Source organism: Rhodamnia argentea, chromosome 9 (assembly GCF_020921035.1).
Source record: "Rhodamnia argentea isolate NSW1041297 chromosome 9, ASM2092103v1, whole genome shotgun sequence".
NCBI classification, from domain to species: Eukaryota; Viridiplantae; Streptophyta; class Magnoliopsida; order Myrtales; family Myrtaceae; genus Rhodamnia; species Rhodamnia argentea.
In genome coordinates, this window is record NC_063158.1 from 21,579,797 (window position 1) to 21,604,848 (window position 25,052).

The 25,052-nt window shown below is 38.9% G+C and overlaps 2 protein-coding genes and 1 long non-coding RNA gene across 3 annotated transcripts; 2 read left to right on the forward strand and 1 right to left on the reverse strand.

The window, feature by feature from the left end:
* Nucleotides 1–1,631: 1,631 nt before the first annotated feature.
* On the reverse strand, nucleotides 1,632–22,232 carry LOC125316672. The gene is made up of 3 exons (XR_007199765.1): nucleotides 22,222–22,232; nucleotides 18,703–18,705; nucleotides 1,632–2,079 (listed from the first exon to the last, which is right to left on the reverse strand). It is a non-coding gene; the product is annotated as an uncharacterized LOC125316672 (long non-coding RNA).
* Nucleotides 10,474–11,469, forward strand: LOC115752944 (senescence-specific cysteine protease SAG12-like). The gene is given in 2 exon segments (XM_048285570.1): nucleotides 10,474–10,497; nucleotides 10,499–11,469. Coding segments are annotated over 2 exon segments (591 nt in total). The 3' UTR covers nucleotides 11,066–11,469.
* Nucleotides 22,233–22,815: 583 nt separating the features above from the next.
* LOC115752935 (senescence-specific cysteine protease SAG12-like) lies at nucleotides 22,816–24,653 on the forward strand. Its single transcript, XM_030691371.2, has 2 exons — nucleotides 22,816–23,632; nucleotides 23,871–24,653. The coding sequence occupies exons 1-2, from the start codon at nucleotides 23,188–23,190 to the stop codon at nucleotides 24,461–24,463; spliced, it is 1,038 nt and encodes a 345-aa protein (XP_030547231.1). The 5' UTR covers nucleotides 22,816–23,187; the 3' UTR covers nucleotides 24,464–24,653.
* Nucleotides 24,654–25,052: the final 399 nt, after the last annotated feature.

Genomic DNA, 25,052 nt, shown 5'->3' on the forward strand with positions numbered 1-25,052 from the left:
TGGATAAAGTGTGCTTTACTATATTCGGGACGGAATAACATGAGTCGAGTTTGTGATATGTGGGAGGCTTTATTTGAAACCAAAATTGGTGATGCTGGGTTAGCAGAATATTATGCTCGTTTTGCGTCTTTGTATCAGCGCCTCAAGTCTTATTTTCTACCGGCTACCACGGTTACTCTGATGCAACAATGTGAAGCGGACATGATGACCGTACTTTTTCTTCGAGGTCTTGGTCCAGATCACAATGCACTTCAACAACAGATTACCTCTCAGAGCACTCTCCCTTCCATTGAATAAGTGTATTCTCGAGCTGCTCGTTATACTTCCAATCCCAAGACTTCAGCAATGTCAGATAGTAGTGCTATGGTGGCTCGTGGAGGTCAACGGACTCGTGGTCGTATTAATGGTCGTGGACAATGGAGTTCTGACAGTTCCAATCGTGGTCATGGTCGTGGTTTTCAAAGCCGAGGTGGTGTTCGTGGTGGTAGTAATAATGCTTCTAGAGGAGCTCAAGGTGGTGGTCGAGGGAACCGCTTTTGTACGCATTGTCAACTATCCGGGCATACTATTGATTATTGTTATGACCTCCATCCCGAGCTGCGGGGTCTACATGCCTCTATTGATACTGAACCTTGGACTTCTTCACCTAGATCCTCTTCCGGACAAGCTACAATAAACTTGACTCTTGCAGAATATGATGAGTTGGTTAGAGCACGACGTAATACCAATGGTATTGTTCCTACTGCTACTTTGGCACAGCATAACGATCCTACTTGTCTACTTTCCAGTACTCCTCCTTGGATTATTGATTCAGGTGCCACTCATCATATGACTGGTGATTCTCGTCTTCTCACATCCACCTCATCTGTTCCTTCTACGTCGGTTACCTTAGCAGATGGCTCTCAATCCAAAGTAGCTGGTGCAGGTTGTGTGTCATTGAGTTCCTCTGTCTCCTTACCATTTGTTTACCATATTCCACACTTCCCTCACAATCTATTATCCGTCGGTTCTATTACTTGTGATCTTGATTGCGATATTATCTTTTCTTCATCTTCGTGTGTTCTTCAAGATCGGAAGACCGGACGCCGAATAGGTGGTGGGCGTGAGATCGGTGGATTGTACATCCCGGATCCCGAGATTATTGTTGCTGCTACAACAGTTCTGAATAAAGCTGTGGATGATTCATATAGGTTACATTGTCGTCTTGGTCACCCATCAGCAGACGTACTCCGACGATTTCCTTTTATGTCTAGTTCGAGTCTTCAATTTAATTGTGAAACTTGTCGGTTGGGCAAACACCATCATGCGTCTTTTTCCCCTCGAGTTTTGAGTCGTGCTTCCCAACCATTTGAGTTAGTTCACTCCGATGTGTGGGGTCCTAGTCGAGAGTCTTCATTTGGTCTTCGTTATTTTGTCACTTTCATCGATGACCGTACTCGTACCACTTGGTTATATCTAATAAAAGATCGTACTCAAGTTTTTCATTCTTTTCTCCAGTTTTATAATGAAGTACGTACTCAGTATAATTATTCTGTTAAGTGTTTGCGTATGGACAATGCTCGTGAGTATTTTTCTTCTTCTACTTTTACTCCATTTCTCAAGTCTCATGGTATTTTACATCGTAGCTCGTGTGCTCACACTCCACAACAAAATGGAGTTGCTGAACGTAAGAACCGTCATTTGTTGGATGTTGCACGTTGCCTACTTCTTCATACTCATATGCCTAAGTCTTTCTGGAGCTATGCTCTTCTTACAGCATGTCATCTCATTAATCGTCTTCCATCCTCCGTGTTGAAAGGAGCTATTCCTTATACTCTTCTTCATCCCGATCGTCCATTATGGTCTATTCGTCCTCGTATATTTGGATGTGCCTGTTTTGTTCATTCTTTGTCTCCTGGTTTGTACAAGTTATCACCTCGTGCTGAAAAATGTGTATTCGTGGGATACTCCCGTACTCAAAAGGGGTATGTATGTTATAGTCCTACTCGTCGTCGAGAGTATATTTTTGCTGATGTGACTTTCTTTGAGGATCAAACATATTTTGGCTCTGTTCATCCTCGGGAACCATTAACCATGGATCTTCCGCCGCCCTTAACATCTCTCTCTCAACCGGAGCAACCACCTGTTAATTCTAATGATACTCCACCGGATCCGGGATCACCAGCATCGACTCCTCTTCAGGTTTATACACGTGGTCCTCGCCCAATTTGGGGCCATACATCTCCACCAGCAAGCGTTCCACCACCACCACCTCCAATCCAGGCTTCCGATCCTCTTCCACCACTTCCCGACAGTTCTCCTATTGCTCACCGCACTCGATCTCGGTATCCTCTGTCTAATTTCGTGTCTTATCGTAACTTAAGCCCTCAGCTGTCTGTCTTTGTGTCATCCCTTGCATCCGTGTTTGTGCCAAGTTGTGTGCAGGAGGCTTTGGCCCATCCAAGTTGGGCTCGTGCTATGAAGGAGGAAATGGCTGCATTGCATAATAACAAGACTTGGGAGCTGGTTCCGTTGCCGGCGAATAAACATTTGGTGGGTTGTCGCTGGGTCTTTGTTGTCAAACACAATCCAGATGGTTCAGTTGAGCGCTTAAAAGCGCGTCTTGTGGCAAAGGGCTATACTCAAACTTATGGTATTGACTATGATGAGACTTTTTCTCCCGTAGCCAAAATTCCTTCCGTTCGTATTGTTATTTCCTTGGCTGCTCGGTCTCACTGGACTCTTCATCAACTTGATGTCAAAAATGCATTCCTCCATGGTGATCTTCACGAGGAGGTGTATATGGAGCAACCACCTAGGTTTGTTGCTCGGGGGGAGAAGGTGTGCCGGTTGCGAAAAGCTCTTTATGGACTTAAGCAATCTCCTCGTGCTTGGTTTGGCCGCTTTAGTGATGCAGTTATCACCTCTGGCATGCATCAATGCAGTGTGGATCACTCAAGATTTAGTATGTCATCTTCAAAAGGTTGTGTTATTCTTGTTGTCTATGTTGATGATATCATTGTGACAGGAAGCGATGTTGAAGGTATACAACGACTCAAGCAGTTCCTATAAAAGGAGTTTAACACTAAAGACCTAGGTCGTCTTCGATATTTTCTTGGTGTTGAAGTTGCCTATGCTAATGATAGTATTGCTCTTTCACAATGAAAGTACACTCTTGACATTCTTAAGGAGGTTGGTTTACATGATGCTAAGCCTGGAGACACACCTATGGATCCTGGAGTGAGACTTGATAATGAGCATGGAGAACTTCTTCATGATCCAGAGAAGTATCGTCGCTTAGTAGGCAAGTTAAATTATCTTACCATTACTCGTCCGGATATTTCATTTGCAGTTAGTGTGGTAAGTCAATTTATGAGCACTCCTCGTACTACTCATTGGCAAGCCGCTCTACAAATTGTTCGCTATTTGAAGGGAGCTCCAGGTCAAGGACTTGTGTTTCATAATCGTGGTCATCTTCATATTGCTGGTTATTCTAACCCCGAATCTTTGGAGGTGATAGGATATTCTGATGCAGATTGGGCTGGTTGCCCCATGGATCGGCGGTCTACTTCTGGATACCGTGTCTTTCTTGGTGGTAATCTTGTGTCTTGGAAAAGTAAGAAGCAATCTGTTATTTCTCGATCTAGTGCAGAGGCCGAGTATCGTGCTATGGCTAATGTTACGGGTGAACTTCAATGGGTTCGTATGTTATTAGCCGAGATTGGACTGCCTATAATTGGATCATCTATTCTCTGTTGTGATAATCAGCCTGCTATTCATATTGCAAGCAATCCGGTGTTTCACGAGCGAACGAAGCATATAGAAGTGGATTGTCATTTTGTTCGGGAACAAGTGAATTGTGGAGACATACGGTTGGTGCACACACGTTCTGAAGAGCAACTAGCAGACATTTTTACAAAGCCTCTTCGACGTGGGCGAGTTTCATATATTTGTCATAAATTAGGACTTTTTGATATGTACGCTCCAACTTGAGGGGGAGTGTTATGTTTATTACTTTAGAGTATTAGCAAGTTGGGGGTATTTGCGTAAATGTATTGTTAGGCTTAACCCTAAGCTAAGCCTATAAGTACTCTTTATTATCTCTGAAATAAAAGTTACGTTGCTCTTTTATCAATAACGGATACTAAAGTAATCTTTTTTAAAAAAATTGGCACTTAAATGATCGTTTTTTAAAAAAAGTTGGCACTTAAGTGATCATTTTGAAAGTTTTGGCACTCAAGTGATTGTTTTTCAAAAATTTTGGCACGTAAGTGATCGTTTTGAAAGTTTTGACACTAAAATGAGCATCGTACACAAGTTGTGGCACTTGTAGTGTACTTAAGTCATTTATCTTTCACTCATTTTGTGGATGATGTGGTCGACTTTCTCCACGGAAGTGGACAATTTTGTAAGCTCTGAAGATCGAAGTGCGAGTAACTTGGAAGGATTTACTCCCTACGAATATGCTTGTTTGTTCCTATTTCGGGTGCTTACTCCGTTAAGTCGAGAGCTCCACAAATCTCCAAGGTTTCTCTGCTACTGCCTTTAGCAATCGGCTTATTTGAAATGATTTGTGTTCGATTGATATCTCATTTGTAGCTCTTCTCTCCCGATCTAGAACTAGATCTAGATTTGTTTTTTTTTTATTTCGATCGAGATATAGACCTAGAAATTACAAGGTTTTTTCTGTGATGTTTCATTATATTGGTATTGTTGTTATCTCGATAAAGTGATGGTGCCAAGGACGTCGACTAGGCACGCATCACCTTTTGACGTAACCGTAGCTCCTAGAGAGAAAAATTTTGGTGTGTGCTCATCATTGATAACGATGCGAGATTCCCACCATTTGTGCTTTGATGTTATAACATATCTGTCTTTATGGAGTGAGCGAGTCTATGCAAATGTACCAAGTTGATTCATTTTTCAGATTTACTTGTTTTGTGAAATTTATGTTTTTATTATGTTCCTTTTTTATGTGAAATGAAAATTTTCTTTCCAACAAATAAACAAAATAGAGAGAGACGTTTGAAAAGTTGATGTGTTGTGGAGAGAGAAATATGGCTTTTTGGGAGCTTAAGTACACTATAAGTGCTAAAACTTGTGTATCGCGCTCATTTTAGTACCAAAACTTTCAAAACGATCACTTAAGTGCTAAATTTTTTGAAAAACGATCACTTGAGAGCCAAAACTTTTAAAATGATCACTTACGTGCAAACCTTTTTTAAAAATGATGATTTATGTACCAATTTTTTTTTAAAAACACTCACTTTAGTACAAACTCGGGCAAGTCACGTCAGCTCAAATATTAATAAAAAAAAACCATGTCGGATTTTCGGCGAGTCATGGCAGCTCAAATCAGATTGGCACTAAAGTGATCGTTTTTTAAAAAAAAAAAAAGTTGGCACTTAAGTGATCGTTTTGAAAGTTTTGGCATTAAAATGAGTGATGTACATAAGTTTTGACGCTTGTAGTGTACTTTAGCCCTTTTTTGGGGGTTGAAGACATAAATATGGCTTTGATATTGGAGAATGTGATAGCAATGTAACCATTCCAAGAGGAGGATAATTTTAATACCTCAATTGCACCTTTTAAACTTGGACTGAACTTATCACTAGACGATGCTTTTTTAATACTAAGGTGGTATTCGGGCCGACTTTTGTATATTTCGACTAAGCCACTTTCCCAAGTGACCTTTGTTATTCTTTTGATAGGTCGCAATTTGTTAGCCTCATTTTAAACATTGTACTATTGTCATTTTGGTATACGATATGTACCATGATCTCGTGTGTGCATCTGTCCGCGCATGCGTGCATGTGTTCTCCATCCATTCCATTAATTTGAATTGACAATTGTTTTTTTTTTTTTTTTTTCGTTTTGAAGGTAAAGCGTTGTCTTGGTTAATTCTTGCATACATAAGCTAGCTCACCTCTCCGGGCTAATTTTAGGGTGCATTCCGCAAATGGCCTAATAAATTAAGGACTTTGCCCTTGAAGTACTCCCAACAATGTTTGAACCCAAGATACAAAGAAATAAGCAAACTTTGTTGCCATCTAAACCAACCCCTTTTGTTGCGGAAACAAACGATCAAACAATAAAATAGACAAAATATAAATATAAATCGGAGATCAGATTTACATGGTTCGATCGAGGTAACCTACGTTCACGAAGAGAGCAGCAAAGAATTTGACTATAGAGTAAGCAATACAATGAAGATTACAATCACATTCGAGTTACTCAAGCATTATCGTAGTTTTCAGCCACCGATTATACCTAAAAACTTGCAAAGTATTTAGCCCCGTAATTCGTCAATCTCATAAAGGAATTAACAAATCTTATCTTCTTGGCTTGGTACAGCTTGTTTATACTTGTGGAGAGAACCTTTTCCTACTTAATTGGCTTGATTACTGGTCTTAATAGAATCTATTTAGTAATAGTGGAATCTCAAATTTTAATAGTATATTATTTCTAAAAAGGTGATATTCATTCTAAACGTTAGTCCCGAGTCACGTCAAGCAATAATTTCAGTGAAATGAACAAATAACCATTGCGGATGTGCTCCCGACTATGATAATATTGTAAAATGGAGACAACGGTCATCCGCTCTCTCCTTTTGATTTCGATGAAAGTGGAATATTCACCAGGTTCGGAATTTGATATTATTCTCTTGACCAAGTAAAGTTGAAGTTGAAGCTGACCATGCTTCACAAATATTAAGGATCCGCTTGGTAACGATTATAATTCTCTGAATCTATTCCTCGAAATAGAAAATGATGACAAACCTATTTAGTAATGTAAATAATTTTGATTCTCAAACTCTTTGATTTTGTTCTCGAGAATAGATTTGGAGCAAAAACTAGAATAAAAAAATATTGATTCTTTGTTCCAAAATCACTTTTAAGAAACAAGACTAATAAAGTAAGAATGCTCAAAGAAGGCTCTCACTTTGTTCCCATGACATAGAAAAAAAAAAAAAAGAACAAAGCCTCAAGCAAGAACACTCTGCCGCCTAGCTCCTCTCCTCGTTCGCTGCCCTCGTCGCTCGACTAGCCAGCTCACCACCGGTGTACACCGCCATAGCCAACCGCCGGACACCGCCACCCTCCTCCATCGTGCACCACCACCCGTGACCCCCGTGGTTCGCCGCCGCCACCAATAGTCACCATCGACCGTCGGAGAAAAAGGAAAATATATTGATTTTTGATTTTTTATATATAAATTAAAATTTCCAAATGATCTATTCACAAGCTGGTTAGGAGTCGTATAAGGCATAAGAGGCAAGCTTTGCTTCTGCGAACTAGGGATGTAGGATTCAAAGAACTTGCTTATGCTAGTTTTACTCGCCACCTATTTACGATGCATTTTCTCTTTTAATAAAAGATTATTTGAAGTAATCTTTTTCCGATTAGTATTTCTAAGCATGCAATTCTATATTTCCACACATAAGAGCTCAAACAAAAATTCAATAAAAGTATATAAAGAAAATGTGAAAAAAAATTCGAGTATTATCGGAAAAAGTTAATACAAGGCTTTGTTATAATGCCTTCAGACAGGACCTCGTAAGCTATGCATGAAAAGTGAACGAGCAGTAACCTAATAGATGAAATACTTCCCGATAAATACGATGAAACTAGGAATTAATTTAAACTAATCTTAACGTGAAATGCGAGAAAAACCAACGCATCTAAATGACTTTTTTTACTTTCTTTATTTATTTATGCAATGAGATTATCAAAATATGAAAAAAAAAAAAAAACAATAACCTAAATGTACGAATATAAAAAATCAGAAAACATCTAAATTTCGTGCGAGAAAAAGGTACGAGCGGTACTGATACTCACAAATGAATGGGAGATTAGTTAAGGTGCAAGTGCGAGGGTACTAATTGGCCAATAATTTATTGCCTCAGATTTTCAAGTGAAGATAAGATCTAAATAGATAATAATGAGGGTTTCAAACTTGAGCTCCCTCCGAATGATCTCTTCGGACGAGTTACATTGCTCCTTGGTCCGCCTAGCGAGCACTACCACCGCCGATACGTTTTATTGCTTTTAGAAATTCATGTTTGCTCTCTTCCAGACATTGCCTTTTTGGCTTCATTTTTCCCTTCTTTGTGGTAGAAGGTATTGGGTGGCATTGTTTGTAATCCACTATTAGACTAAAATTCCTCAAACAATCTATTAACTCAAGACTCTTTGGATAAAATTACAAACTAAATGCGGAGAATTGAAATATTGAATTTTAAGTACTTCAAGTAGCAATAAAAAGCTATTTAATAAGCGCTTGAAAATTTACCATAGAATATTGTCGATTTACTTGCCGTAAATGAAACTGTAATAGTTGTTGATAGATTTAGGTAGAGGTGGCCATGGTTCGGAGCTGGCCGGTTCCGATTTTGATTTTTATATTTAATTTTTAAATAATAAATTATGAAATAAAAAAAATTATCAAATATAAATTATCATCAAATTGTACATTGTAATGAAATTTGGGGAGGAGGGCGGAAGGAAGGAGAAAGGGGCTTGAATTTAATGAATTATCATTAAGCGCCTACATATCTTTTTGGGGATAGAAAAATTAAAGCCCATGTGGTTCATTTACTTTTGATAACCCCAATTTACCTCATCGTCAATCGTCGTTAACTGTTCCAGTAGTCGTGGCGGTGGTATTTCCATAATCATCATTGAAGAATGAGGCTTCTGCGTTGCGATCCATCTCTTATTGCCGAAATTGAGCCTTTTGTCCAACCATCGAGACAAGCTTGAGCCTCTACCGAATCCAGATATAATCTTGAACGTCGATCGACCAAAATTAATCCTCTAGCACTAAATGTTTGTTCAACCGCAACTGTTGAACAAGGTGTTTCTAAAATCTATCTTATGATGAGAGTGAGGGTTGGGAATTGAGTTGAATGCCTCTTCCACTACTCTAGAATTGGAAAATCTATGCCTTTGGATTCACCAAACTCAAAAGAAATTATTAAATAGGTCTCTATTTCAGAAATAGTACTTGTTGCTCCCTTTTATCTTTTTTACCTACTTATCAACATTTGGTACCCTCTACTAATTCTACTACTCTCCTCGCTTTGTACGATACTAAGTTGGGAAGATCCACTATCACCTAAACTATATATACTACAAAATTCACTATACAATTCTACTATTACGTCTTTAACATTTGCTTGTGTAATTCTAACATTTCTTGTTTCATTCAAATGTAAACATTCATAATAGCTATTCAGATAATCACATAAACCATCTAATTTCATATGTGAATCGAAAACAAAAGCAACCAAATAAATAAAAGAAATTTCAGTATAATAAAGCAGCCATTTTCCTCGCATTGCTATAATAGTCGGAACTAATTGGTCATCTTTTTCATATTCTTCAAAATACTAGCAATATTAGCACACTCTATTAAAAATAAATGCATAGTAGGATAATAAACACCAGACGGACTATAAGTTGCATCGTCAAAAACTTTTAAAAAATCTATTTTTTTTTTTGCAAATATCCCAATCCTACGAGAGTAAATTAATTTCGAAAATATTATTCGAAATAAACGAACATAATAAATCTTTATTAGTAAAAGATTGATTAAGCAACTCATAGGTAGAATTCCAACGAGTCGGAATATCTTTTGGAAATTTTTTTGGTGTATTCTATTTGCTTTACAAAATCTACCCGATTCTTTCATAATTTGAAAATGTTTTCATAAAAATTGAATTGCTTTCTTTATTGGGCTGAGAAAAGTATCAAGAGTTCGTAAACTATCTTGTACACATAAATTTAAAACATGGTAAGCATATCTAATGTGACAAAATTGTCTACCAAAAGCGGGTTTACAAATCTTTTCTAAATCGGGAATGAAAGTAGTATTTGTCGCAACATTATCAAAACCAACTGAAAAAATTTTATTAATCAAATTATATTCTTCTAAAACTTGCCTAATTACTCTATAAATATTATTAGTCGTATGCCTATCATCAAAAACTCAAAATGCAATAACTCTTTTTTAAACGTTCCAATTGTCACATATTCAATGACATGTGATACCCATATAAGAATGAGTTTACCAAGGATCACTCTAAATGTCGCTACTTATATGTACACGTCCATTGAAATTCGTAAAAAAGTTTTTCAAATCTTTTTTTCCTTTTTTATAAAGCCCAAAAATTTCCCGTTTAAGAGTATTTCTCGGAATAGAGTTTTGCTTGCGGAGTACATGTAGTGCTTATAAAAAAATTTAAAATCAAAATTTTCACCAACATTAAATAGTAAACGATATATGGCAGCATATTGAGATAATGTTTCTTCATAAACTTTTTCATTATAACGAAATAAAAGAGGAGTGTTAGGATTAACTTACCCGAAATTCGTTTTTGGATGATGTTGATCCCCGCTTGCGTTGCATGTTTTGACCTTAGATACCTTTGCACAGTAACTTGAACAACTTCTGCGTGCCTGCTGGAGGAAACTTGCTTTCTACTTCTGCAGGATGTTGTTGGGCGTTCTCGGCCGTGGCGGCTATAGAAGGGATTACCATGCTCAAGAAGGGGAAACTGGTGTCGCCCTCGGGGCAAGAACTCGTGGACTGCGACGTCAATGGTATCGACCAAGGCTGCGAGGGTGGCCTCATGGACAGCGCCTTCCAGTTTATCAGAAGCAAGGGCGGCCTCACGAGCGAGGTGAACTACGCTTACCAGGGGGTCGACGGGACCTGCAGCACTGCCAAGACAGTGAACATCGCGGCCTCAATCACCAGATACCAGGACGTGCCGGCCAACAACGAGAAGGCCCTCTTGCAGGCCGTGGCGAACCAGCCGGTCTTGGTGGCGATCGAGGGGAGCGGGTTCTCTTTCCAATTCTACTCGGGCGGGGTGTTCACGGGCTCGTGCAGGACTAGCCTTGACCATGCCGTCACAGCAGTCGGGTACGGCACGTCCTCTGGTGGGACCAAGTATTGGCTGCTGAAGAATTCGTGGGGCACCGGGTGGGGCGAGAGCGGGTACATGAGGATCCTGAGGGACGTGAGCTCTAAGACCGGTCTCTGTGGTCTTGCCATGGAAGCTTCTTACCCAACCGCATGATACTAGCTTATATACGTCGTACCGGTTCTTAGCCTCACTCAAACATATGAAACGATGTCTTAGGGCCCCTGCAAAAGAAGCAAGTGTAAGTGATAATACGTCACTAGGGGATGGTGTGTCCTACATAAAAAAACTGTTATACCGTTAGCAAAATTAAGGGCCTGCCAATTAAATTTGGTACTAAGTATTCAAATGATTGCACTATACAGTATAATGAATGGAATAGTTTAGTCAGCGTGATTTTAAGTCTTGAATTGTGTCCAAGCATGCCATGAAGCTGAAGAAACGTCATTTGAGACAATATATTACGTCAGCCAATCATCTCTCAGTTGGAAACACCTTTGCAGGGGAAAAATGATGGAAAACGAAATGTCCTCCTGTGATGTGTTTTGCTTGATAGACTTCAGACCACCACGAGTGGGACCATATTATAGTGGAGTAAGTTTAGAGGATTCCAATAATCCTTTCTATGAAAATCCGCACACTATTGTAAAATTAGACGATATCATAACTCATCCTTAAGTCATTCATCAAATTTACCAATCATGTTATGTCCTTCTACTAAGTTCAATGAAAGAAAATTGCAGAGAACTTCTTACTATTGTCTGTAGGGATTCGACATAAGTCTACTACCTCATCATGGGAGGTCTCTAAAAAGGAGTTGTAGTAAGTCAAGAGATATTCCTACTCCACTCAATTTCACTTAGGGTGCATTTGTTCACGAAAATGCAAGATTTTTGAAAAAAATATATATTTTGATATTAAATTATATCATTTACGAAAATTAGTCGACAGAAAACATTGTCATAATGGACAATAATTTATACCTAACTATTTTCGTGGCTAGTCGATAGAAAACATTCATTTTTCGTCGCTAAGAGTTGCTTCGGTGCAAATATTACCTGATGACTAAATGGACATAGCCATTGTTGCAAGGTCCACATCAAGATATGTTTTCCCTCTGTTGTACATTTTAGGACAAAATAAAACATCCTAGTGCATTTGATACAGATGCGGTAAACAAACTATAGGAAATTGGAGGATAAAGAATTGAAAATCGCTTAATTATTGCAAAATGTTTATGGATTGGTAATGATTTTTGAAGTTTTAGTAATGTAAAATCTGAAGAGAAGATGCAGAAGCAAATAGAGAAGGAAGAAAAGAACAAAGGAAGAAGGGGAGCGTTGGTGGCTGCGCGAGGGAGGCAGAGAAAGTGTTGTCCAGGCATCGGAGAGGATCCGACATCGGTCACTAGGCTCACGTGAACCCGAAGCTATCGGTGCCTTCATTTCAGCAAGAGCGTGCAGAGAGAGTGAGAGAGAGTTAACCTCTGCAGGCAGCAAGCCAAGGCAGGCGAGGCCGTGGCCTTTGCCTCGTATCTTGGCAAGGCCCCAACACAGATCAGCAGCGGTGAGTCAGAGGCCCACGCCGCTGCGTCTGGGGCAGGCCGTGCACGGTGGCCTCGCTTCGTCTCAACGACTGCTCAGACGATGATGAGGATCTTGCTGTCTCTGTTTTGTGGGAGCTGCGAGAAACGCCTAGACAGACGTTGCGGCTGGGAACAACCCACGCAGATGCCGCTGAGGGTGGCTGAACTATCAACATTGAACTAATACTAATGGGTGCTAATTAGCTGAGATAGAGAGAGATCCGAAATGTTGCTGTCCTGTAGCCAGGTTGTTGACTTGGAGAGAACTATGGCCTCTTTTTTGGGCTGAAGAGAAAAAATATGGCTTATGGTATTTGATAATTTGATAGTACGGTGACGTATGGGCTGCCAGTTGGGGGTTGCTTTAGATGTGCTGCGATATGTCCGTCGCTAGATGTGCTACGGCCACGTCTGCTGAACGGGCAGATCGATTTTTTTTTCCCTGCCATAACAGGAGGATCGCTGCGGACAAGAAATTACACAATTTTGGGACCCAATTGCACTAAAAGAAAATTCATCGGATCAAATTAAAAATTTTTGCAATGGTTTAGGGATATGTAGTACTTTTATTTCTTTAACATGCGAATCCCTATGTTCTTTTCGTTTTTTTTCCCCCACAATCATCCTATTCCTCAAGCAACTAAAAAATTGATAAAAACGGTTCACAAAAAGTCCACAAATCACGGAATTTGCATTTTATTTGTAGCAAAAGAAGATATAAGTTTCACGTAGGACGTGACTTCAATGTCATGTCATGCCATTAATCGGATTTCAATCAAAATAATATTTTTGGAAAAATCCAAAAAAAGGCTCGAAATCCTCATGTTTTCTCAACTAAGAGCCCCAAGTGAACATTGTTTCAAAAAAGGGCCCGAAGTCCTTATATTTTCTCAAATAAGAGCCCCAAGTGAATACTATTTCAAATAAGGATTTGAAGTAACCATAAAATCTCAAAAAAGGACATGATTTAAGGGCAATTTATTCTTTTTACTTATTTAATTTTTTTTATTTTTTATTATATTTTTATTATCTGTTTTTCAATAATAAAAAAGAAGAAGAAGAAAGTGGATGTTCATAGGTGGGGAGGGCAGCCCTCCCGCTTGTGGTCACCGCCCCACCGTTGGAGGGCGGTAGGCGGGGTTACCGGTGCCTCGGCTAAGACCGGCGACCCAGCCGACCAGAGGCGAGGGCCTCTAGCCCCGGCCAAAATCGGGAGAGGGTCGGGCCCTATCCCAGATCCGGGTGAGGGCCGGCAGCCCCCGCCCGCATCAAGGATCGCAGGTTGTCGCCCCGTCGCCGGTGGGGGGTCGCTTGGTCAAGGCGACCCCGGCCCAATCCCGGGCGACGGCCGGTGGTCCCCGTTCTGGGAGGGGTCCACCAGGCCTCACCCAGATCTGGGAGAGGGCCCGACCCTCTCCCGGTTTTGGCCGGGGGCCGAGGCCCTCACCTTTGGCCGGCGAGGTCGTCGACGACCCCGCCGATCTTCGCCGCGATCGCCGACCCCCCACCGGCGGTGGGCTGGCGGCCACGGGCGGGAGGGGCAGCCCTCCCGCCTGTGTATGGCTTTTTTTTTAATCAGAAAATGAATAAAAAAATTAAAATGTGAAATGACGGAAACGCCCTTCAGGCCGGATCCTTTTTTGAAACATTATGACCACTTCGGACCCTTAATTGAAACGTACTATGTCACTTTGGACCTTTATTTGAAATATATTTCACTTTGAGCCCTTATTTGAAAAAATAAGAGGACTTCAGGGCATTTTTTGGATTTTTCCCTAATATTTTCATCGAGACAAATGAAAGTTTAGTGCCTTTGGTAATTGAAGAGAATGTTAAGTGATCTAATTACAATAAAAACTATTTAGAGTATTATTATTTGCAAAATCATTATTACCCTTTTGATAGATTGGAATTACTGGCGCGTTCGATGGGACCGGTGTGGTTGACTTGAGGAGATATGATGGTGTGTACGAGAAATCAACTTGATCTTAAAAATGCTGGCAATAACAGTTTGCCACCACCACCTACCAATGAGGGCATAGGACGTTCTAAGTCATCATATGCGCAGCCGGTGGCGAATCAAACTCAAGGTGGAGATCTTAACATCCCATGACAACTCATCAATGAGCAAAGAAGGAAGTTAGAGCCAAGTCCTATAATGTTGGCTACCATGAAGAAGATTCTTGACAAACATCGGAGGGAAACGACTAACCGCATGATGAAATACCTTATCAACGTGGTCAAGCCCAATGATCATCAACATCTTCTATGAGGTCATGCACGATTGATGCTTGTCGAATCCACCAAATATAATTCCTACTCTCCAAATTGCAAATAAATTGTACTTAGGGTGAGCAGAGTCGAATCCACAGAGACCGACAAATTGTTAATTCTTTGAAGACCAAGTAAACAATAAAAGTAAAATTAAAAAGGGGGGGTTTTATGCAGAATATACTTAAATAAAATAAGCAAACAGAAATAAATAAATAAAAATCAGACTATGCAACATCTAGCAAAGGCAATCTCATTCAAGTTCGGAAGTTGATCATTGAGTCAAATGAATAATTTCAAACACTGCAATAGACTGGTTATGGTTGTTGAAACGCTTCTAACAAGCTTATCTTTCCTTAATATTAGATTAACCGGACACGCGCCTATGATTAATCCTTTATTAACGAATAACCCCGACATGCGCCAAAGATTCAATTCGCTAATAGCATGAAAAACGAGAAAAACCCAACCCTAGCCAATAAATCACATGCGTAACCTATTCAAGCTAGACCATATATTCTCATAATACAACTTGAAAATCTGGTTTTAATCAAGTTATATTATCTGCCACGATCATTAAAACACCTAAACAATTACGGGTTTGGGTATTTCAATTGGCAACTATCACCTTGTCAATTGCACAACGAGCTCTTATTGTAACAATTAACCAAGCAAAGGTAAACAATAAAACAAAGAATATATAAATACTACAGAAATTACGAAGGAGAATTAAGTTTAGATCTCACAACTTGAAAGAACTTGAACCTTGATAAACCTTTGCTAGATTAAAGAGGAGTTAGCCACGCATGGCAAAAGAGAAAAACAATATGCTTTTGAATTTTCTGGAGTCAAATCTCTCCTCTCCTCTTGCGTTCAATCTCTTAAATAATAAAAAAGAAAGCTTAGAAAAAAGAAATTCTATCCAACATGGAAAGAGAAAAAGTAGGCAAAAACTTCTTCCTAATATCCCTAATTAAGAGTTCTATTTAAGTACAAAAAATCCTCCGCAATCAGATCTGGAAAATATGGAAATAAATAGCCAAATCACATCTGCAAATTCTGCACCAGCTTTGCATCCGCGCGACCTTAAGACGTGGGCATGGCTCTTTGCACAAAATCTGGAAAATGAATCTTTTATACGCAGAATCCCAACCAACAGCTCAAAATCACATCAAAAGCGTCCAAAATCTTCATGATTGCATCATTCACCATTACCTAATCACAATGCATAAAAACAAATAAATTCCACTCTATTTATTCGAATATTTGTCCAAAATACCATCAAATATAATCAAAATATAAGTCAAATATACGCATCATCAAACTCCCCCACACTCATCCAGTGCTTGTCCTCAAGCATAACCCAAATCTGTCAACCAACAACATCCAACCATTACTCGCACAAATCCCTCATTAATCCATGATTCAACATACTAAAAGACATAATAAACTCAACATAACCAACAAGTCTCAATTTCTCAAGCAATAAATAACTAATTTTAATAATTCTTGTCATCATAAAACACAAGGCTTGAACATTTTTAGAATATTCACACAAATGAGTTCCATATAAGTTAAGTCAATGCATAAAGAATCATCCATCAACCTGCCAAGTCACAAACCTCACACAAATTCAAATAAACAGGACATTGGGCATGGCTCTTCGCACAAAATCTGGAAAATGAATCTTTTATACGCATAATCCCAACCAACAGCTCAAAATCACATCAAAAGCGTTCAAAATCTTCATGATTGCATCATTCACCATTACCTAATCACAATGCATAAAAACAAATAAATTCCACTCTATTTATTCGAATATTTGTCCAAAATACCATCAAATATAATCAAAATATAAGTCAAATATATGCATCATCAACGATCAAGAACTTCGAGCCAGTCAATTCAAATGCAAGTGAATCCTATTAATCCCACAACCTCCGGGATTTTGCAAAGGGCTAAAAGTATCGGTACGACCCAAACCCGTGGGACAATATTTGTTGGTGGAAGTAATTTGCAAAGGGCTGAAACTGTTGATACGATCCAAACTTGTGGGACGATGGTTATCGATGGAAGTAATTTGCCTAATATTATAGTTTGCTTTTGGCATTATTCCTCTAATTCTTAATCGGTTGAACGGTGAAAATAATTTAGGCCATGTAATCCCACCACCAGTGAGCATTTTGCAAAGACCTAAAAATCCTATCAACCCTAAATCTAGGGGGCAAGAATGTTAGATCCATTGACATATCTACCATGAACCTAAGTGGCAAGAAAGGTAACCCGATCAAGTGGATGAACTCGTATTATAACAATTAGATGCCAACAATGGAATGGTCAGGCCAATACATAGGAAGCTATATCCTAATTGGGTTGACACTATACCTTACCTAAGAAAATTTGAAATGTTTTCACTAGCGAAGATGACCAATCGACTGTCGAACATATTGATCAATTTATAGCCCAATGTGGAGAGGCAAGAACATATGAATTCCTAACGCTTAGGTTGTTCCCTTTGTCTCTTCCAAAAGTTTCATTTAAATGGTATACGAGATCACCTCCTAATTCATCCATACATGGGCTAAAATGAAAAGACAATTGCATTCTCAATTTAATAGAATGATAACTATAAGGACCAGTTGCTGATTTAGCGATAATCTATTAATAAGATAATGAGTCGGTCGATCGGTTTGTGTCCGGATTCAAGAGGGATAGAAATAGATTCCGTACTTCATTCCTTGAGAAAGAATTCACAAATTTGGCTTTAAGTGGATTAAAATTCAATCTTAGAGAAAATTTTGAAGGCCAAAATTTTGCCGATTTATTCTGATGGGCAACCGAGTGTCTAAGCATGAACAATTACTTAAAGACGGAGATAGAAAACCACATGAAGACTTTATACAAAACGTGTCTTACGATGAATTTGTCTAAGATAAAATTCGACAAGAAGAGGGACTTTGTTTACACCAAAAAATGATGGATTTTTTTTGTTGTTATTTTTGACATGTGATAGACTTAGTTAATCAGAGTAGAATTTAATCAGTCATGAATCGAATTATTGATAACGTGATGAATCGACAACTTGAATGAATCGAAAAATGTGGAGTCAACAATATCGGATGCAATCGTCAAAAAAGTAATCGTGAAGATGGTGGAATCGAGAAAACTGTCATGGTAGTGGAGGGAAAAAATCATCGATAATCGTTTGTAACCTTTCTCTATTGATAACTTCCCTTTATGACCTCTGTTGGCACCCTCTATTTGTAACCTCCGTCAATAACTATTGATTGTAGGCTTTAAATAGCCACATCATACTCTTCAAAAGGCTCACTGCACAAATCAATCAATTTTAACTATCTTCATCTTTACTTTCCTATACTACATTTTATTTTCTTTAGTTTTAGCTTTCGGATTTGGACCGTTGATTAAATTCTGGCGTTGTTCTAGTGTTGTGGGTACTGCATCTTTAATTAAATTCCGGGTGTAGTATCATTATGTGGTGAAGGTTTGTCATTGATTAAAATTCGGCATGGTCTATATGTGTTTGGTTGTTTGTAACAATTGTACTTTCCAATCATTGTCGTCGATTCAATTTTGGCACGACTTGTGTCATACAATACTATCGAAATTGAAGTTGTTAATTCTCTTATATGCCTGGATATTTCTTGTCTGAAGTCGCCATAAGACCGGTTCTCGTTTAATTGAGAGCCGAGGAACGACTTTCGATGAAATATATTTGGTTGTGGGACTAAATTCGGCAAAACAAAGTTCTAGGTTTCTAATATGGAACATCACGTCTTTTCTTAGCAGAGTGGGACAATTCTAAAAGCACTTCCAAATTAAATTCATTAAAAAAATCTTTCACCTTTCTGGAGAAGACGCAAAAAAAAGTGTTTTAACTTATAGAAATGATGAAAATCTTCAGATAAATTTGAACTATCTTTAACGTCAGACAAAATTGTCAGTAGTCCAAGTATTCGTTATTAAACAAGAGTCTTGCTATTGGGTGTCTTTGGCGCACTAAACATGCATATTGGACATGTTTCGGTTTTCAAAAGATGACAACACAAAACACGAGAAAACAGCGCATTGAACATCGTAATTTTTCCATTATGATAACAACAACAAAAAAACACACCGCAAATTTTCCTTAGTTGCTTGCAAAACATATGGCTCAGAAGACACGTTAACTAATCTTTTAAGTGATATTAAATTATCAAATTATGGAAATAATAAATAAAATTCATTTCGAACAGATTTTCATGAGTCACGTCCAGCAATAATTGCAGCAAATGAATTGATATTTAGGGCTAGCACCATAATAAACCTCAAACTAGTACATCTATAACAAATTTACACTAAATTAATTATTGACCGCAAAATATCCAAACCGGCACACTTGTAACATGTTACCCCAAACTAATTTTTTTATCACGAAAAATTTCAAATTGATACACTTATGATAAATTTACTACAAAAAATCATAAATTGATACACTTATGGTAAATTTACATCAAATTAATTTTTTTACCACAAAAAATTTCAAATTGATACAGTTGTGACAAATTTACCGTTTTTTAATGTCAATTAAATTGGATTAATATCACAAATAATACCAAACTGATACTCTTGGAACAAAAGTAGGGTAATAATCCCAAAATAGTGCTCTCGTCAACTACCATGTGTCATCTAACTCATTAATTTGATCATAAAATTTAACGAAAACTAATGGAGAGTAAATTTGTCACTGGTGTACCACTTTGAGATTTTTTGTGATAAAAATATTAGTTTGGGGTAAATTTATCATAGATATATCAGATTAGAATTTTTCGTGGCGAAAAAATAAGTTTGGGATAAATTTATCATATGTATACTAGTTTGGAATTTTTTGTGATATTAATCCTAATATTTATCTCCTATGTGTACTGACTATGATGATGTTGTAAAGTGGAGACAACACTTATCCACTTTCTCCTTTTAATTTCGATGAAAGTGGGAAAGTGGAATATTCAACAGGTTCGGAATTTTATCTTTCCTCGCGGGAACTGATGTTTGACCAAGTACGGTTGCAGTTGAAGCCCATCAAGCTTTATAATTACTTAATGGCCTGTCGATAACATAATTAAGTGTCGAAAATTCAAAAAGGTCGTGGGAAGTAAGGAAGAAGAAAATCAATAATATTTTGTTACCAATTCCTTCAATAACCTATTAAATAAGTTTTTATTTGAACTTCCGACGTTTAAAATGATCGGCACTTAAAATGCAGTGCTTAAATTCTCAGCACTAAACTTTCAACTTTATCCAACGAGCCTTCGGCGAATAGATTATTTAAGGAATTGTACTCTGATAGTGGGATGATCAGCCCCACCCACTACCTTCTTCCACAAAGAAATACAACGTGGAGCCAAAAAGGCAATATCTAGAAGGGAGGAAACGTGAATCTCTAGAAGCGATTAATTGTTTCGACAGCAGGAGTGGTGGCCAGCGCACCAAGGAGCCATGTACATCGTTCAAGAGAGCCCAAATTCGAATTCGCCAACGTTATCCAATTAAACCCAATCTCCATGTAAAAATTCAAGTCAATGGGTCAACTAGTGTATGTTAATTACTCCATCTTCATCTTACACCATATCAGCGATGAGGAAATTTTTTCGTCTAACACCCGCATACTTGCATCTTAAAAATTTGCGTTTCAATTGCGAACCTCCTAAATTAGGCCCCCTAAACCATGGAATCCAGGTATCCTTCCATAGCAATATTATCTTAACTCGAATCCGCACCTTGACCCGGTCAAGTTTGGCAAAAGAAACAGCTCTGCCCTTCTAACTTCCCATTAATCCCTTTGGCCCAACCAAACTCTACAAAAACGCATTATTTGCCACCTCAATACAAGAGTCATATGTGATATTGATTTTTTAAGATATTCACCGACTGCTGATCTACATAAGTTGGGCTTGATAAATCCAATCAATCATTGACTTTGATACCATTTATTGAGAATTCACAACGAAAATCCGAATGCCTTGCCAAGAGATATCTTCAAGGAGAGCCCAAGCTTGAGCCCGGCCTTCACTAAAAAACTTAAGATAATATCATTATAAACCAATTACAATATGTTAAATGTTATAAGTTACACCATAGATTTGACGGGAGATTTGTTTCGCCTAACATCCTCACACATGCACCTCACTTTGTAGGTTTGCGATCAACTTAGATAATAAAAAATTAAATTTTCATTTTTTCCTTCGGAAACGATAGTAAAGTAACACTAAGGGACGATCTCGGTCCCGAAAAAAAGGATAAACAGAGACATGAAAGACAAATAGAGAAATGAAACGACAGGATTTAGATGGTTCGATCTAAAATATTGACACCTCCAGAGAGCGAGAGCGGTAAACCCACCATGAACGAGGAGAATGCAAGCTTGAAACACTGCCTCCCTTAATGCCAAGCCCTGACCTTCCATCAATTACAAGAAGCGCTGTTGTCGTCAGGTCCCCATGACTTCCGTTTCTTAGATGGAAGTTTTGTATTTCCTTATATTCCTGACTTCCGGTGGTAAGCGAAAGAGTGATCTTCTTGTGTTTGACACAAATCTCTTAATCGACCACCTGTTGGATGATTTTCGAATTCCACTCACCGCGGACGCCACACCAAACTCCTCTGATCTAGTCACATATACGGCCTTCGATCCTCATTTAATTTATGGAGGCACTTTGACGAGACCAAAGTTTACCCACTTAAGTTAGGGTTTCCTCGTCATAAAAGCAAGTATTCTGAAGATAAAAAGGGAGTAACGATATGGGTAGTCATTCAACTTTTCTTTAATGTTTAATGAGGTCACCACATTTTTCGTGGAAAGTTTACCAAATAAGTCATTAATTTATTGCACTTAGGTTGCATGTGTGTAATCGAGTTGAGTACACGGCCAGTCCAACACTCGAGACTTGATACTCGATTTACATAAACTTTCAATAAGCTTGAACTCGACTCAATTAGATTATAGTTCTCCCTCAAAAGTTAAAGTAAATTCAAACTCGAGCTTGAATCATGGAATTATACTATAATTGGACAGTAGTATATACTTATTAACATGTACATATGTATAATTAAAATACATGAAGATTGAATAACTCAACTTGGCTTTTTAGCTATTAAAGTCAATTATTTTCGAGCTCAAGCTAGACTCGATTGATCAGTATTTGAGCTACTTGAACTCAAAAAGAATCAAGTCGAGTTTGAGTAATCAACAAGTCGAACTCGAATAGCTCATGAATAACTTGACTGAGTTACATCCGTAATTCCAAACAAAGGAATCTAGAAGTTCTTCCCAAACTCAAAAAACACGTTATGGTTAAGTCAACAAAATTGGAACTCATCCAATGGTCGTCTAAAGTTGATATTGGTCATAGAATATAATTTCAGTGTTGAAGTATAGTTTCTTGTTGCCCCCCACCGGCCACTCTCAGTTATTGATGATCATTTACGTGGCACCATTTATTGCCAATGAATCACACACTTAAGATCAATAATATTTTCTTAGCAGATGTTGACCTAAGCTAGCTGTTTCACTGAAGAAAACCAGTTCTTTCCAATAAGAACGTGAATCACCACAACTGATACATGATCAAAAGAAAAACATAGATGCAACTACATACCTAACATATAATCACGTACTAATATGTTAGGATTAAGCGTTCAAACACAACGAAATAGAGAGTAAAATGCAAGAAAAAGAAATCGAGATGCGAAGTTTATCCCAGTTCACTCTCAAGATAGGGCTACATCGAGTTGATGATCCCACTATAATTAACATATCATATCTTTATGTTACAACTCTCAATTATAAAAGAAAGAATTGTATATAATAGTAATTATTCATGGGTCCAAGCCCAAACTAGAGCGGAACCCCCATGCCATTCGCTCGATGGATAATACGAACCACAACCCAACATAATATAGTTTATGAAAGGTTGAAAATGTCAATACATACACATATATGGAGGCACGTACACACATATAGGGCCAAGTTGATCTGCCAAGTTGATCTTGGATAGGAGTTGAGACCACCACAAAACCAGCAAGCCTCTTAGAACCATGTCTTTTTTGCACTTCATAACAATGTTTGATCACCCATCAGTCAATGAACTAGAGTCACTTCAACTGCATATGTGCTATTCATGACGAGTGTGCAATAGCAAGCTTAATTTCTTGGGGTCTAAGTCACAACAGCTACCAAGGCACAAAAGAGAAGCAAAAGGTCCACTGAAGCATTATCAAGAGAAAGTGAGAGTGACCACAATTGAGCAGCATCTTGTCTATAAAAACCCCTCACACCCATTTAGAGATTTGCACAAATTGAAAGACACATTCACCAACTCCTCCCTCCAATTGTGTCCTAGACATTACCCAAACCAGTACCATGGCCAAACAAAACCAACTCTCATTCCTCACATCAGCCATCCTTTTGGTCATTATAGTTTCTGTTTCGGAAACGCTTTGTCGCCCTCTTGGCGAGGAACACTTGCTAAAGCAACATGAGGAGTGGATGGCAATCCATGGGCGCGTCTACAAGGACGTGACCGAAAAGGCCAAACGGTACGAGATATTTAAAGAGAATGTTAAGCGCATCAATGCCTTTAATGATGGTAAAGATGTGGGGTATAAACTTGCTGCGAACAAGTTCACGGACCTAACCAACGAGGAGTTCCGCGCTTCCTACACCGGCTACAAGAGGACGCCCAACAGGGTCGTGTCCTCTATGGATGCGAAACCGTTCAAGTATGCGAACTTCACGGCCATCCCACCTGCCTTGGACTGGCGAACCAAGAAGGCTGTGACATCTATCAAGGATCAAGGCCGCTGTGGTGAGTGGAAAATCAATATTTGTCCTGCCAAAATGTCAAAATTCTCATGTCGTACACAAGCTGTTAAAAAAAGAGGCAACAATTGTACACATAACGGATAGCAATATTGTCTGTAATTCACTGTTTCATACATTTTACACCTATCATACTGTACATATACATATGTGTGCTATTTTGTAGATTAATTTGAATAATTTCTGTATGCCTGCCGGCGGAAACTTACTATCTCTTAATGCAGGAAGCTGCTGGGCATTCTCGGCAGTGGCGGCTATGGAAGGGATTACCATGCTCAAGAAGGGGAACTTGGTGTCACTCTCGGTGCAAGAACTTGTGGATTGTGACGTTAACGGTATCGACCATGGCTGTCGGGGTGGGCTCATGGACAGCGCCTTTGAGTTCATTAAAAGCAATGGTGGCCTCACAACGGAGGCGAACTACCCTTACCGGGGGAATGACGGGACCTGCGACTCAGCCAAGATGGCTGACCACTCCGCGTCGATAACTGGATACCAGGACGTGCCAGTCAACAGCGAGACGGCCCTCTTGCAGGCTGTGGCGAACCAGCCGGTCTCGGTGGCAATTGAGGGGGGAGGGCTCCAGTTCCAGTTCTACTCGAGCGGCGTATTCACAGGCTCGTGCGGGACCCACATCAACCATGCAGTCACGGCGGTCGGGTACGGGCAGACCTCTGGCGGGACCAAGTATTGGCTGCTGAAGAATTCGTGGGGCGCCGGGTGGGGCGAGAACGGGTACATGAGGATCCAGAAGGACGTGAGCTCCAAGGCTGGTCTCTGTGGTCTTGCCACGAAAGCTTCTTACCCAACTGCATGAAGAAAGAAGAAGATTAATAATATATGTAATGGTGGTTCTTAGGCTCTGTGTAAGTATGAAATAACGCCTAGCGTCTGTGTTAAAGAGGCGAGTGTAAGAGACAAGACGTCTCTAGGGTCTGCCAACCAAACTTGGTTCTAAGTGTTCGAATAAATGTGTGGGACGAGATGAAGAACATAGTCCCGTGAATAGAATGGAATAGTTTCGTCGGCGTGATTTTAAGTACTGAATTGTGTCCGACACCAGAAATGTCATCCTTAATGGTTCTTACACTCGCCATTCCTGTATACGAAGTTAGGTTGCCTTTGTTTCATCAAATTGAAAACGGAAAATCATTGCATAAAACTAGGGAAAAAAAAAATTAAAAGAATGTGGAGAGTGCCCTCTATGAATGTGAACCCAATACATACATGTTGATTGATGAGATCAGATTCACATGATCAAATTATACATTTGGGTTGAGTTCATATGCACCTAAGTTATTTCTATTGCTGAGACTTATTTCAGTGTAGGATTACCCAATGAACAAATAGACAAGTCAGAAACATTGAGAAATAGAATAATTTGATTTTATTCATTCTCAGTAGCC

Coding starts and splice junctions, on each gene's coding strand:
- LOC115752935 (XM_030691371.2), top strand. CDS start 23,188: ATGGCCAAACAAAACCAACTCTCATTCCTCACATCAGCCATCCTTTTG. Junction 23,633..23,870: donor CAAGGATCAAGGCCGCTGTG/GTGAGTGGAAAA, acceptor CTCTTAATGCAG/GAAGCTGCTGGGCATTCTCG.